The 16,017-nt window shown below is 46.6% G+C and overlaps 1 protein-coding gene across 2 annotated transcripts in view; it reads right to left on the bottom strand.

The window, feature by feature from the left end:
* The window catches only part of SLC38A1 (solute carrier family 38 member 1), a 40,210-nt gene extending 24,193 nt beyond the window's left edge, over positions 1 to 16,017 (bottom strand). For both annotated transcript variants that reach the window (XR_011091984.1, XM_068669354.1), the window contains exons 1-4: positions 15,781 to 16,017; positions 7,406 to 7,618; positions 1,227 to 1,302; positions 637 to 752 (exon numbers count right to left, since the gene is read on the bottom strand). Coding sequence is in view for 1 of the 2 variants with exons in the window: in XM_068669354.1 (XP_068525455.1) it covers positions 637 to 752; positions 1,227 to 1,302; positions 7,406 to 7,524 (311 nt within the window). In the remaining variant the exon portion in view is untranslated. The remainder of the gene's footprint in view (positions 1 to 636; positions 753 to 1,226; positions 1,303 to 7,405; positions 7,619 to 15,780) is intronic.

The raw sequence follows: 16,017 nt of genomic DNA, 5'->3' as shown, positions 1-16,017 counted from the left end.
TAAGTAGTCTACCTCAACTCTTTTTTATACTCAAATCTTGGCTGTATTTATGTTGGCTAATAAGGACTCTCCTATAAGAAACTGAAAAAACTGTGGAAGTGAGACAAAAACACTATATGCAACATTTAAAAGAATACAAATATTCTTTTTTCTTGGTCAAAAAAGTAGATATTGCACCATGCTTTGCTGAAAGTTGTAGAGAACCTGTGACACATGCAAGAAGTAGGTACTATCACACTGCAAGTATTACTGCTGAATAAATTTGCTGTTTTCGATGTATGTGCAGTTTGTAGACCATAGGAAAAAATCCCTGGCTAGGCTCAGGTCAGTAGTCAACGGCATGGACATAATTTGCTCCAGAAGCACAACTAGTGGCTATTTCTCCCCACCACTCTGACTGAAAAAAAAATATTGAAAAATATAGATAATATTTTCAGGTTTGAATGCTGTACTTGAGTATTTAAGTGCATCTTTAGAATGTGAAACAACTGACCATCCACCAGTACTCCAAACTCCAAGCTACTTATACAGGTTGGTGACTTCATGTAGTGAAAAAGCACATCACATTTCAACCGGACCGTAAATCACTGCACTCGCACTGCAGAGAGATCAGATCCTCAACCCGCTCACACTTACAAAAAAAGGAGAATTCCTGTGTTGGCCAATGCAAAAGCGAGGCCTAGAATGCCACTGCCCATGATGGCATTGCTGAGGTTGAAGACGGACATTCCCAGAGAAGTTGTTCCTGGAATCTGGAGAAATAGAGGTTCACAGGTCAGCAACGGCTTGGAACAGAGCACAGAAATGCCATTACACTTCGACTTGCAGGGTACATGATATATCAGATAGAAGTATCTACTGATGTGGGAGCAAATTAGTAAAAACTGTGAGGTTTGAAAGAAAACAAAAAAAACACCTAACTTTTTCACAGCTATATTCTGATTGTTGTCCTACAGATTTCCTAAATTCTAGTAAATATGTAGGCAACAGACAACTCATATAGGTTCAGCTTTAAAACCCATCTCTCACCACGCCTGTGGGACATCTTAGGTATGAGTGATATATTGCAAGGCCATAAGGAATCGCCATGGCCTCCTGCCCAGCACAGGCCTGGGGACTTCCCTTTCCTTGAACCAGCACTTTTTCAAGACCATGTCTAAAGGCCCTCCCAACACCCAGTGTAGTACAGTTCATTTTGATAGAGAAGACCAGCAAGAAGGACTTACATATTCATCACACTTCTTCTTTTCCAGGTGGCTGTTTGTGAGACTTCTTCTGCTTTCTCGGTCCGAAATAAACTTGCTGAAAGAAGTCAGAGGATTTATTTCCAGCAGGAGTGGTTAGAAAATGCGAACAAGTTAATTCTGTGAGCAGCATGTGATTACAAAATACACAATGTATAAAAGCTGTACGCGAAAAGAGGTCAAACTCGTAACTATTTAAGGAGCCCGATTACGGTTCCCTGACACCAGCACACACTGTGCCTCAGTAAAGGTACCACTTGTACAAGATCAGAATGGTATTTTAGGGAATGGTATTTTAGGAGATTTTAGGGAATTTTAGGGAACGGTATTTTAGGAGATTTAGTAATGAAAAAGCATCAATTTTGTGGGCAGGAAAGCAATGAATTTGCACAGACGCTAGCAAGACGTGCTTCTCCAGGTGTCCTGCAGAGATGCGGCCACCACTGTCTTAGTGTGATGCTTGTGCCCTGCCTGACTGCGCTCCCTGGGCTTTGGTACTGCCACCACTGAGCCATGCAGCACCCTGCAAGCGGGGTAAGCCAGAGGGAATGCCACATACAAGCCCTGATGTGCTGCCATCCTGCTGATGTGGGTGGGACCACCCAGAACTGGGCGACGTGCTCTGCGGGCGGACCTCAGTTTTGGGCTACCATATTGTCATCAAAAAGCCTTTCAGAACTCAGTACTGAATTCACCATACTGCAAAATTAAACACCTCTGTGCAGGAGAGCATGTGGTAAATGATTTTTCCTTCTCTGCACCTTTGCTTGTTCTGCGCCCCCTAACACTGAAGATCTCACTGACACCAGAGCAAGATTTGCTTCCTGCCTTTGTGTGTTGGTATCCCAGGGATTTATGACACTTCTGATTAGGGTGAGCTGCTATTTTCTCCCAGACATTCTCTTCAACAAACAATTTTAGTTTGTATAAAACATTCTTTCAGCTTTTCGTCTTTTCAAGGTTTATGCACAATTAAGTCCCTGGCATCTCTGCTAATTTACAGATGGTTCTTGAGCACTGGCTACTGCATCAGCCATCACACACACTACAAACTTAGCCAGAGGCCTTCACCAAGCTTCAGAGCCTTTTTTGCTGTAGGCAGATTAAGGTGGCTCTTCTTAAATGAAAACAAGCAACCAGTAAGCTGAACACAGAGTTCCCACAACCGGGAACTTCTTTCTGACCATAGACACATAGCTCAGACTCTGGCTGTGCATTATTTCCATACATCTGAAGGCACTCAGTCTGGTAATGTAATGCTGAATTTATAAATATAGAGCTCTATCGAAGTTCCTCACTGCCCTGGTTGTGACCTAATTGCTACCAATATATGAGAGCACAGCTTCTAAGATATACTAAGATCATGCTGCTGACTTGGATCTGCAGCTGACGCACTGAACTCCATGTCTTTAGTATTTTGTTCATCAAACATACCTTGTGCTCATTTGTTAGACATTAAGGCTAAAATCCTTAGAAGCAAATATCTTTGAAAGTTTGACCTTTCTCTACTACACACACATTTTGAATTTATCCTTAAATTCGGGCAAAGCTGTAATTAGTGTTCGGGCAAGATGTATTTAGTGTTATTGCTTTTTTATTTTGCAACTTGGATTCCTACCTATCAGTCTGTTTCAATTTGCTCTATTATAGATATAAACCAACTATAGGCTTATCCTAGAATTTTACAGCTACTAACTTCAGAAACTAATTTGCTGTAAAATAGAGATATGGGCCAGGTTCACCAGCCCTAAAGCAGCTGGAATAGATGGCTGATCCTTCCCTACTGTTTTAAGGAGTGAAAAGTAACCACTTCTAAGCTGGAATGATCCAAAATTAACTTTCTGAAGCTCACCAGGAAGGTATTTCACCCTCACGGAATAAAGTTTCAACCCGGACTTCTATAGGTTCAGAGCATGTGGTTTTTTTTCCACGTCTGTTTAAAGCCCATCTCCTGAGCACGGGCAGCTGAGCGTGAGCGGTCTGACAAAGACATTCCTGCTCTCTCTTGAAACACCCTGCAGGCAATTTGTACAGGCAGGAGCACAGAGAAACGTTTTGTCTTTTTTGGAATTTTCTGAGTGCTGCTCGGAACATCTGTGGGCTTTGCCTCCTTCTTTCAGCCACAGAGGTCATGTGTCATTTCAGATTTCGTTAGAGTTAGGAGAGGAGTTAACAAGTCTGATCCCCCTGCTTCTGCTCATCTGTACACATTCAGTCTCTGTTTAATAATCACAAAAGCAACAAATCTGTAGATACTATATAATTATTACTCCCTGGAAATAAAGTTCAACGAAAATTACTCTTTCCTTGGAGAAATAGTCTAATAGATAAGATAAACTGATCCAAAGCACTTTCTTTTGAGCTAGTTGTATGTTAAAATGGACTGGGTTTGCTGTCTAGCCTGTCATCTCCTCTGACAAGGTGAGCAGACCTGCAAGATACACGGTGCCCAGGTTTTTGCGGGGGGCTTCTCAGCCCTGCCTGCCAGCCGGGGGGCTGGCTGTGTGCTGCAGCGGGGGGCCGTGGGGCTGCAGGGCGTCTGTCTGTCCTGCCGGCTGCACCCTGGCTGCGGCTGCCTGTGCTGGTGCAGACAGCTCAGCCGGCAAGCCCAGACGAGAAGGCTGCCTCGGGACCACGCTCCGTAGGTGGTACGGACGCACCGTGGGACACCCTACACTTCCCGGGAATGGAATGTGTTGCTGAACTGACAAAAAAAAAAAAAAAAAAAAAGGAATAAGAAGAAAGTAGGGCAAAGGTAGTCTAATAGATTAAAATAGATTCAACATGAATTTTCCCAAGATTTGCCTTTTTTATAAAAACTTAATGCTTTTAAAATTTCACTGTCCTTTTTCCTATGGTATATGAAAGGAACACATGCTATAAGACTAACATTTCTGTTTAAACCACGCCATGCATCTGCTCTGCTTAACAGATTAGAAAATGAGCTATTAGTTGTCACAGTGTTGTATATTTGACCTTTATAAATCTGACTGGAATGAAGTGAGATGACTGCTGCAGACTCTCCCAATTCATGCAAGCTCTGGAGCCCCATTACAGGTGCCCCACAAAGGCACAGTGAGGCAGTCTGTGCCTTCAGCGCCTTGCGACTCCTTGACACCCACAAAATCCATTTGTGCTGTTTCTTGTCTTCATTTTGAGAGCTTAGCCTTAAAAGGCATAACCCGTTCTTGTATGTTTCTGCTTTCCTCGTGTACTTCTTACATCACAGCCAAGCATGTTTATGCAAAACATTTTAGATACATTTATAAAACATCCTGGGCAAAAGATAATCAGCTCGTCCTTGTGATGAATGAAGCCTCATTGTTGGCTTGGAAAGAATTTCTTAATCCGATTCTTTTTCTGGCTTGATTTAGTAAAACGTAGAAACTCAGTCTTATTGATAAAGTGATTTTAAAAGGACCGTGCTTAACCATGGTCTCAAAATTTAATTTATTAAAGGACTTAAATGAGAAATGTTTGATAAAGGTGATATCCTGGAGCTAACCATTTTGGCTAAGCAGAGTTAAAACCATTTAGCCATCTCAGATACGTTTAAACATAATTAACTTAAAGTGATATTTGACAATGCCTTAAACATTTGCTAGGGAAAGCTGGTTTTGCCAAGCTGACAGAACCCTATCCTCAGGCAGTTTCTTAAACGGAGCTGCAGCTTGAGCGATGGCAAAGATTTCCAGGGCAAGCAGGAACAAGAAATGCAGAAGAAAACTTGCTCTGGCTTACGCTACAGAACTTCAACCAGATCTGGATACAGCTACCAGCAACCTTGTTAACTGAACAAGGAGGGCTCCAAAACTTACGAGTAGCTGCAGACCAGGACAAGCATTCAGCCAGCAGCTTCCTGAGAGCACCATCATAGTTTCAAGTTTGCTGAACGGCTTAGTGGATTTGTCCTGCTGTCACACGAAGCAGCAGCTCACCTAAGCACTGATGCATGCCATGTTCAGTGATGGCACAGTTGTGTGGCCAGGATGAATGGTTAAACGATGGCAAATCCATGCCTGGATTCGATGCAAGTTCCTTTATAGGCATTCCCAGAAAATATTTAACACTTGCATGCAAAGAAAAACCCCTCCCAAACGACATCCCCTCCCTACATACAACTGAATATATAAAGGCATATTCAGGTCCAGAAAATGCTGGAAATCCGGAGGGAACTAGAGGATTCTTTTCCGAGATCAGGAAATATTTGGGGTTTAAATCAGACCTGGAATCTGCTTCTCACTGCTGTATCGTCCCCAAAAGACCCTTAAAAACATTGCTCTACATTCAGCTTGAAAAATTATGCACTGAGAAAAAAAAAACATGGTTCAAAATGAGATATGGAGTGTGAAATCAAACAAGTTGAAACAAAAAAAAAAAAGTCAGTTGAAAATTACAGATCTAATCTAACGCTCAAGTGAAATTAACAAAAAAAGTCCCACTGATTTCGGTGGACTTTGGAGTTTCACAAGGTCTTACACACTGTGTGTCAGACAGCACAGAAGATGATCTTCTGTATGCCCGTTAACCTATTATCCCACAGGGACTGGGAGTTTGCTGACACAGCTGTAGGAAGGGAATAACCACGTCCTCAGGGGATGTGCTTGCCGAGGGGAGCAGAACGGGGTCTGGGTGCCATTAGGGGCAAGGAGTGGCGAGGTGGAGAGCAGCACGAGCACAGCGCTACGCACAGGGCACACCAGAAGTGGACAGGATGTGTGAGTGAGGAGGTGCCCATGGAGAGGGGAAATAGTGATGGGATATTTGGTACAACCAAGTGGTGCTCCGTGGAGGAAGAAAATCACCCACATGGGAAGAGAGAACTGTGGAATATGCTCATCTGCCTGAAAAGCCAGAATAGGACATAAAATTCTGTCTCTCTGACACTTTCCACACCACGTTTTTCTTCCCTTCTTTGCTTGACACTTTTCAGACTTGGCCGTGCTCACAACACAGCTCCACAAGCACTCACTGAAAGAGGACGGACTAATGGGGCTTCTCCCTCTGCCAGTTACCTGTGGCACCAGCCAAGAGCTCAGCCACCCCTCCTCCTGTCAAGGACATCAATCCTCAGCAGGCTCCAGGGCGCTCCTCCACCGCTGTCAGCTCCTGAGCTCTGGGGGAGCCAGCAGGAAAGTCAGCAGGTTCATACAGGAATTGTTTTGTTTTGGCACAGTCAGAGGGGTTTTTTCTCTTGCTCTCACTTTTTTTTTTTTTTTTTTTTTTTAACAGAAGTGGTTTGCGTTTCGCCCTGGCACTTTCCATCAAAGCAGTTGCATCAGAAAATTCCTGACCAGCCCTCACCTCCACCAGCGCAGCTGCGCTGTGGTCGCAGCACTACAGGGTGCAGCTGGCGGTTGCCCCAGGACTTCCCCGGCCAGGCTGGCTCCAGCCCTGCCCCCTGGGGCTCAGCACTTCAGCAGGAACCTTGGTCAGAAAACAGCTTCGTGCTCTACAGCTTGCAAAACCCAGCCGGGGCACGGCAGCAGATCTCAACACCTGTTGGATGCTGGTGCCCAGTGGAGACACCTGGCAGATGTGCCATCACATCCCTGTAAATGACTATCCTGTAGGAAACTCAATGGCCAGTTTTCACCCAAATTGATAAAGAGCTGCGCTCCTCAGCTGGACACAAGTTAGATGCAGGTCTCTGACCAGCCCCTCGCTCTCCCTGCCTTGGGGACAGATACTGCTGCCTGGTCCATCCCACCCCGGAGCGAACAGTGAGTGCCAGCCGCACGTGCCACAAGCCTGGGGCCAGGGATGTGGCCAGGCAGGTTACAACTGTCACAGCAGAGACCGAAGGTCAACAAAGTGATCTGCCCCCTGCTATTCTCTTGGTTAAATTGCATTTATTATTATTACTTCTCCACTGTATGCGAGTTGAGGTCCCAGAATGTTGGCTTTTTGCTACGTTATATGTTTGTGCATTTTATTAGACTAATTTGAAAGATTCGAAACGATGAATAAATTGCCACTCTGTTTGCTTTATCTGCTGTTGCAGCCTATGCCCAACAGATGTCACATATGAAATTCAAATTACATCTTCAAATGGAGCATGACTTGGTGATGAATAATTCAAAACATATACTGAAAATTAGAATGCTGTTTTTAAACAGTGTGTTTCTTAGCGCAGGCAGCGTCAGTGGAAAAATACTCACCTATTTATCTGGCCATTTTCCACCTCTGTGAAATCATTTGAATCATTGCTGATGTTATCATCTTCGGGGACAGTCATATTCTGCAATTCAGTCAGTTCTAATCCAGCTTTGAACGGCATCCTGGGCGAGGAACTGTACGTATCCAACTGTTTCTCGAAATGTTAGTGTTTGGTTGAGGTCTGGTGGGTAATCTGCAGCCACAGTGTCAGCGACCTAGGTGAAACAGAAAAAGCCCAAAATGTATGTGCGCACCAGCAGCAGGCAATATGACCAGGAGAATGCAGTGACACCTGGACAAGAGGGACCATGCTACCAACCAATTTGATATTATTAGAAGCACTTGAGGCTGCAACATAAATGCATTGCAGAAGAGTAGTGATGTTAAACTCCTCAATGAGATCCTTACAAAATTACTCAGTCCTGACCTTACAAATTTACCCAGTCCCACAACCGATTACTGAGGATGGTACTGGTAGATATAAATTGGTGAGCAAACCAATTCTGTTTGTTTCAGAAGAAAGAGACTCACGACCTACAAATTAAGGAATAAAAATAAAATGGTTTGCTTGCCCAAGGCCCATTTAGTTACTCTGTGTTCATCTTCTGTATGTTCTCGCTGTTGCCTTTTACTTAAAAATATAAAATACCTCACTTCTGTGCCGCTGCTAAGTGGAGAAACAGAGGGACAGAGTTATCACAGTGCTCTCCTCTGCTGCTATCTGTACTCCAGGTAGTTGAATGTATGAAGTTTTTTTTTTTTTTTTTTTGGTAAAGAAGATTTACAAAGGATACTCTGTGTATGGATGAACTTATGCTGAACAGGGACAGAAACAGGTCTCTAAGCTTACACCTCATACGTAGAAAGAATAACGTACAGCTTGTGCCAAGCAATTATTATTTAGAGATCAGGAGGTCTCTCCACTGACAGATGCATTGCATAAAAGCAAAAACACCAAAGGCAGATCAAGCGAGGCTGCTACAGACACATTTCCTTGTCAGAAATGCAAATCAACTGAAAGACCAACGTTTTCCGGAGCCTGACCACTCTCAGCTGAACAACAACTCCTGCGTGATGCTGAGGCACTGGATTGTTATTCAGAAACCAGCTCCCGCACCACAGCTCTCTTAATTCCCATTTTGTGAATGAATGGTCTGCCCGACTGCCAAACAATGATTTGCAATTCACCCTGGGGTACTTGGGGAATGCTCACATACCAGATCCATTTGGGGATATTTTCTCAAACCCTCAGAGCTACCTCAAAACCGTCAAACTACTCACAGGCAACCACGGAAGCAAGAGCATCCCCAACTAACTTTACAGGACCCGATGCTTTGGGCTGGCTTATGCCACCTCCCCAGTGCATGGAGGAGGCCTTTGCAAAGGGGCCCATTTCCCTGTAAGTGGTTTCTCAGAAATAATTTCATCTTGAAGTTCAGGTGTGCTGTTAGAAAAGCCCATGCTGCCCCAGGGCACCAGGTGTAGAGCCGGGGCAGCTCCATGGGATCAGGGCCTGTCCTCCTGGGTGCTTCCATGGCAGCACACTGCTGACAAACGGCTGCAGGCTGGCAAACGGGGTGGCTCTGGCAGTGACATTCTGGAACAGTCTTCCCAGAGGCATAAAACAATCTACCTATTTTGGAAGGGAAGCGTGATCTTTTTCTGAAAGGATAAAGCCATGGGAGGCAGCGGCTGCTGAGGTAGCAAGGGCCGAGCACACTGCATCCTGAAGCTTCTTGTGACCGTGAGCTCCTAAAATAAACAATGCCTTAATAGAAGTGGCAGTGTCTGTGCCGAGATCTGTATCTGCTGACATTTTTAAAGCTATGCAGAGACTCCTCTGAAATTCAAGCAGTACAACTTTCCCTTTGGGGGCTGTTTTGCATCTCGGTCCCCCAAGAGGATTTTCCCAATCGCCCTGCCGCTGCCTGTGTGCTTAAGAAATTCCACACTGAGCATGTTCAAAAACAGGTGCTGAAATTCACCCTTCTGTGAGGTAAACAGTGTGCTGGAAAGCAGTCTGCACAGCTCACTGACGTGCAGCTCCTGCTTCTCCTTTCTGCTGTGGTGCAGCTGAAACGCTGGGGCTGGACCGACAGGAAAGTGGCTCGTTGGTTCATTTGCATGGCATCTTTGCAATGCAAAAGTGATGACTTTTTGTTTGTTTGTTTGTTTGTTTTAACTAAGGCTCAGATTCGACACACACACACACAAAAAAAAAAGGATTGAATGAAGATGCAGCAAAATGCTAGTGCAACCGAAGCCAGCTGAAACACTAGCAACAACTTCAGCAGATTCCAGATTTCAGACAGATGAGTGGCTCCTGCAACAGCGTGACAGTGTTTTGGAGCCTGTACTAGGTTCTCGCTAAGTTAAGGGAATTACTTAAACAAAACAAAACCCTGAAACCAAAAACACTGTTGAACAAAATAATTCATTGCACTTTCAAGTATGAGAACACTTGATCTCAGTGCCAAAACATGAGGGCAGCGAAGAGAGAACCACGGGGCTGGGGACTGAAACTGTCACGGCGTGAACTCACTGCAAGCCTTTGGCGAAGGATAACCACACCATCCCTGGCACCTCCATCTGTAAAGCTGGGATGACAATAGCAACAATACTGCTCAGTCTGTGAAGTGCTCACAGGTTCAGAGAGAAAGGTGATATGTGTGATATCTGGAAAAAAACTCTAAGCAAACCACCACAATTTTGCAAAGATAACTTTCCTTAGATATATACAGTGCAAATCCTTTGTCAGAGCTAACCACCCTACGCCCCCTCAGCAGTCAGCAGAGTACTACAAGTGGCTGCAGGAATTTCACCCCCAAAACTCCCATTTTACATTGCAGGCTTTATTTTGCTCATTGTGACGATCAGCGCACAGGTCCCAAACAACACTGACAGTCCCCCAGGGTCAGGGTTCACATCAGCCGGGTTTTCTCCCCACGTGCTGCCCATCAGCTTTGGGCACTGCCAGATGACAACTTGCCCAGCCATGCTGAGCTGGAAAGGCAGAGGGAAGGAAGCAAGCTGTGCCTCTGGTGTAGGTGCCAGTGATGCTGTGGGACGGAAAAAATAAAAGCTTCAACTAGTCAGGGTCACTATATGTTGATTCTGAGCTGTACTTGAAGAAGGATGTTTTTTTACCCGAAGGCCTTTTCATTCAAGCAATGTCATAAGATAAAAGAAAATAAAAATGTTATCTTGGCAAAAAAAATCCTTGACTGAGCTTGATTATTTAATATGAATTAAAAATAATCTGAAGAGTGGCTGCAGCAATCCCACTGTGCTTGCTACTCTGACCATCGTTAAACTTCCCAAACAGAGAAGTTTCAGATACTTGCAGTCAAACCAGACAGTCTCCAGACACACAGAATAAATCAGCAAGAAAAAAAAAAAACAACAAAAACAAAACAAGAATTCTGCCCTTACTTCAAACTTTCCCACTCACATGGGCAAATAGTTCACTGAAGTATGAATTGCCCTGAGAGAAAACCAGAAAAGGCTAAAGTCACTTCTAAAGGAAGCTCAAAGGTCTGTGTTTGGTAGCTGATTCAGGCCCTCAGTTCAGTAGAAAAAGCTCTGCAGTGGCCTATGAGCTTGGATTTCTCTTTAGACATCCCATGACATGTCCTGTAAAAACCATTATGGATAATTTACTCATCGTGTGCTCCTTGCAGAAAATGGGAAAGATTACAACTGGTCACAGACTTCAGGAGGAGGACAGTGAGATGACACAAGAAGATAAAACAAGTTTATTTTCCTCAAGGACATGGAGACCTTTACAAGCCATTAAAGCACATTCCAAGAGCTGGGCTCCCTTCTCTGTTTCCTTCTGAAATATCAAAAGAAAAAAACAAATCCTGCTACTCCACTCTTCTGGACTGTCAAAGTTCCACAACAGTAGAAACAGGCTCAAAAAGTTTGTATTTGAAAAAATATGGTCATGCAGACAATCTAACTTAATTCTTCTCCTGACTCGGGCATGAACCCTTTCTAGGCAGTGCCTGGAAGAGCTGTATTATCAGAAAACTCTTTGTTAGAAGCAGGATATCTAACACTAATATCACTACTGGTGGTAATGGTGATGCTGTAACTTACAGGTATTTGTTGTCATACCCTGCAAATGCCATCACTCAAAAAGTGCCATCTTAGGACACATGGCTGCCCAGAAGCTGCCCAGCTATGTGGCAGGGTTTGGGAAGGGCCGGACACCATCTTGCCTATCTCTGGGTATGGTTTTCATCACGTTGACTTGTACACTCACCGCACACTTCATTCATTGCACATTTCCCGCAGTCTTTGGGATGGCAAATATCCAAGACACACTAAGCAATTTTAAGCATGGAATTCAAGACAATTTACTTAAAAGCTGAAATATGACTCAACTTTCTGGCCGGAAGGGGTTTTGCCAATAGAACTCCCTCTTGTTCGGTTAGGAGGTATCAGAATCCAGCACCCGAGTTTCTCACACGCCGTTTCACTCCCGCAAAGACTGAGATATGATACATCTTTCTTTGCTCGTACTGTTGAAAGTTCTTTCAAAGAAAAGCAACGTGACCGGTAAGACTCCATGGATATAAATAATGAAACGCCGAGCCTGAAACTCTGCGTACGGACTATTCACTTAGATGACAAAAAGCAATAATAGGTTTTAGACGTAACAGTATCACGTTGAAAGGCTGGGAAGCAACCACCTCCTTTCTGTGCAGCATTAGTGACACCTGACATCTGGAACATCAAGTTCCTGTTTTACTCCTAACCTATATGAAGGACAAAATGGAGAGATGAGAGAAGCGTCACTGAGATAACAAAAGAGCTTGGAAATTAAAGACTGACTCACATCCACTGAGCAAACATCTGAGCTGCTGAAAATGTCACTGCCTCCAGCTATTTGGTACTGCCCCTCTGCAGCCCTGGGAGTGGGAGGAAGGAAGCGGGTTCACCCCAGCCACCCTGGCTCGGGGGGGCCAAGGAGGTGCCAGCGTGCCCCTGAAACCAGCAGCAACCCCATCAGGCCGTGGGGAATGAGGTTACCAAAAGCCCTCCCAGCTGCAGCAGCTGTTGGCTCGGCGACTACAAGCGGTCACCTTCCACATCCAGGCTCCTCTCGCACAGAGCCCTCCCAGCACGTGGAGAGGGAACAGTTAAAATAAAGAAGGTAGTGGTGAGAAACAAGCCAGTGAGAGGAGACTCGACAAGGAAGCTTGGAGAAGGATGCGATGAGAAAGGAGTGATGTGCACAGACGCAGATGCTCAGCCCTCCTCGGCGCTGTGACCTTGCTTCGCAACGGGAAAACGCTCCTGCTCTGCCCCATCGCGCTCTGTGCTGCCCTTCCAGGCTGCAGGAAGGAAGGGAAGAGTCCCCGAATTAAGTCTCGACAGGCTACTCAGCTGATCAAAGGCAGGCAAATCAGAAATCATAAAATCCTAGTCTGATTCACCCTGTGATTCATTACTTCAGGCAAAACACTTAAAGATGAGCCATAAAGGAAAATGGTTTTAAGTACATTTCTGTTCTGAGCCCTTCCCAGTCAATTTAGCGAAGGCATTTGGCAGAGGAATATAGTCACATTTTTTCCTAATTATATTTCTCTGTGAAATCCTCTCAACAGTCTCGGTTTTGCTGAAGAGATCCCAGGACGCACCCCCACAAATAAACGAACTCTTGTGTTGCACAGGGGCTGTGCGGTGGGAGTGCTGCAGGATGGGCTACAGCAGGGCAGCAGACGACCAGAATGAATCCACAAGGGCTAAATAGCAGCTTTGAAACTCTTATTTAAAATAAATTTTGTACCACAGAAAGAAGAACTCTTTGCGTAGGTTCACATGTAACTCACTTTTCCTTTTTTCCTGTTTACGTGTAATTTCTTTACTTCACTTTCCTTGACTGTACAAGACTCAGAGTAGTATTTACCTGATAACCTTGCTCAAATATTATGAGTTAACTGGAAAAGGGCTGTAAAGCACTTTCAACATGGAAAAGCTGCTATTTTTCCCAAGAGTGGCTGCTCAGGCTTCTTGGATTAGATTAAGGTTACAGCAGTAAATACGTATCAGAAAGAAAACTTCATTCAGGCTTGAAATATTTACATATTCCCACAACATCTTGTTTTGCCTTTTTAACACAAACTTCTAAGGCAGCAGTAATCATCACGCTGGGTGCTCAGAAAAAAAAATGAGAAATAACACAGGGGGAAAGGAGAGAGCAGGGGAGGAAGGAAAGTCCCATTTCTGCTCAGTCACCCCTCTGCCCCCGGTAAAGAACATCCCCCCCAAATTAGAAAATCTGGATCAGAGAGAGGAGAAGGAGGAGCCTGCAAGCACAGAGCGCCCTTCCTCCCCCTCCAGGCACTAAAACCCTTGTAAAAAGCAGGGTTTGGCCAGGAAGGAGGATCGATCCTCCATGTTCTCCCGCAGGCTGCAGAGAGGCGAGGGAGAGGCCCGGTGCCCGGGGCTCGCATGGCCCAGCAGGCCGGCCCTGCTGCTCCCTGCCACAAGCAGCGAGGCAGGGGATGCTGCTGCTGCTGCCGCAGCGTGCTCCGCTGAACCACGCTCTCTGTGCTGCCTCTTTGGACTAAAAACCTCCAAAAAGGCAAAGTCAAATAGCAGTCATTTGGTGCGACCCTTCTGTAGTCGGCGCCGTGCCACCAGGCTGCCGCAGAAGGCCTCCGCTCACCAGGAGCGCGGTGGTTCCCAGATTTCGGACAGGTTTCTGCCCGGTGGCCTCAGAGCAATTTGGGAGTGGGCTCCTAGCCTGGAAACGGCAGTTGTTGGTGCTATGCATCCTTCAGCAACAGATGGATTTTCCTTATAGAGGCTTTTTAAATGAAGTTCATGCTTTGGGGGTGAAGGAAGAAAAAGTTAGGTGGAATGGTGCTCTTGCTTTTTCTCCTTGTAGCACCTTTACTTCTGAGGTGGTCAGGCTCAGAATATATCCATGGTTCCTTCCAGAGCATGTTTGATCGATCAGAAAGGAGCTTTTTCTACTTTTTCTAATACTTTTACAGCAATGGCTGGTCCCCCTTATTTTGCCTTTCAAGCAACAGGAAAACCCAAGGCCACCAAGAGGGGACGGACACAGCCCGGGATGCCCGCACCCGCTGGCGGAGGTGCCCAGCAGCAGCAGGGCTGTCGGCACGCGGCAGGATCCCCGCTGTGCCTTCCACGAAGCCAGCTGCCGCAAAGGGCTTTCATTTCACTTCCTCCAGCGTCACATAAACAAAGCGCAGTTTTACACACTTCCCCATCGCCTCTTGCACGAGGGGGGTTGGGGGGGGTGGTGGAAATTACAGCCACAGGTTGCGTTGCAAAGTCGGGGAAACAATGGATCGATACCACTGCCCTACCAGCGAGCTGCAGGTCCATGAACACGAGTGTGTGTATGTACTGTGAGCTATAGGTCCATGCATACACGTGTGCATGTACTGCGAGCTGTAGGTCCATGCACACACGTGTGTGTTCGTACTGCGAGCCGTACGTCCTTGCACACACGTGAGCACATGTACAAGCGTGCATTCAAACCTGACCCTTTTTTGTCCGCTCCTTGGGCTCGCCAGTAGCATGCAGCGTGGCTGTTCCCCACGCACACGCGTGCCCTGGGCCCTGCTGCATTTCCCTACAGCCACCCGAACCCCATGGGCCCCTTGGGTAGGGAAAGGCACTGGGGGGGCCCAGCAGGGCTCAGCCCGCAGCAGGCGCCCGCTGCGGCACACGTGGGGCCACCAGGGCGGGTGAAAACCCTCATTATTTCGAATTTCTATTATTTTTTAAAATCATGTTGGCGCTGCCAGCGAAAGCTCCCGGCTGCTAACTGCCATTTTACATTTTTTTTTCCTTTAACATTTTGGGGTCGAGGCAGCATCCCGGCACTCATCCCCCCCCTTCGTTTTCCTCCCCCATCTCCGAGCTACCCCCTCCGTGTGTGTGTATGGAGGGGAGGGGGGGGAATGCCGCATGCCTCCCCCTCCCCAAAATGCAAACCTCCAAAAAGGCAAACCCCCAAATCCAAACCTCCAAATTCAACCCCCCAAATCCAAACCTCCAAACGCAAACCTCCAAATCCGAACCCCCCAAATGCAAACCTCCCCAAATGCAAACCTCTCCAAACCTCCCCAGATCCAAACCTCCCCTCCCCATTTCCCCCCAAAGCCGGCCCCGCTCTCTCCGCGCATTTTTCGGGGGTCGGACCCGGCTACGATTTTTCTTTGGGCATTTCTTTTTTTTTTTTTTTTGGGGTGGGGGCCGCTCGCGGCGCAGACAAAGCGCTGCCGGCGGGGGGCCGGGGCCCGGCTCCGCAGCACCGTGCGCGGCGCGGAGACAAAGGCGGCGCGGGGAGCGCGGCCCCGGCCCCCGATTGCATCAGACGCCGCCTTACCTTCCCCGGAGCCGCGGGGACCCCCCCGACGTGCGCTGGATCCCCCCCTCTGCCGGCGGCGGCACCCCCGGAGCGAGGATGCGCTAAAGAAATTCAATAAAATAACCTCAGCGGCGCAAGCGGGAGGACCCGGGGAAAGAGGGGGGGGGGGAGGTTGGAATTAAATCGCAGGGCAGAGGACGCAGAGGATGCCGCTCCTCCTCCTCCTCCTCCCGCCGCGGGTGTGTGCATGTGGAG

Source organism: Anas acuta, chromosome 1 (genome assembly GCF_963932015.1).
Source record: "Anas acuta chromosome 1, bAnaAcu1.1, whole genome shotgun sequence".
NCBI lineage: Eukaryota > Metazoa > Chordata > Aves > Anseriformes > Anatidae > Anas > Anas acuta.
Note: the sequence above shows the minus strand (reverse complement) of the source record. Positions and strands in the feature narration are given on the sequence as shown.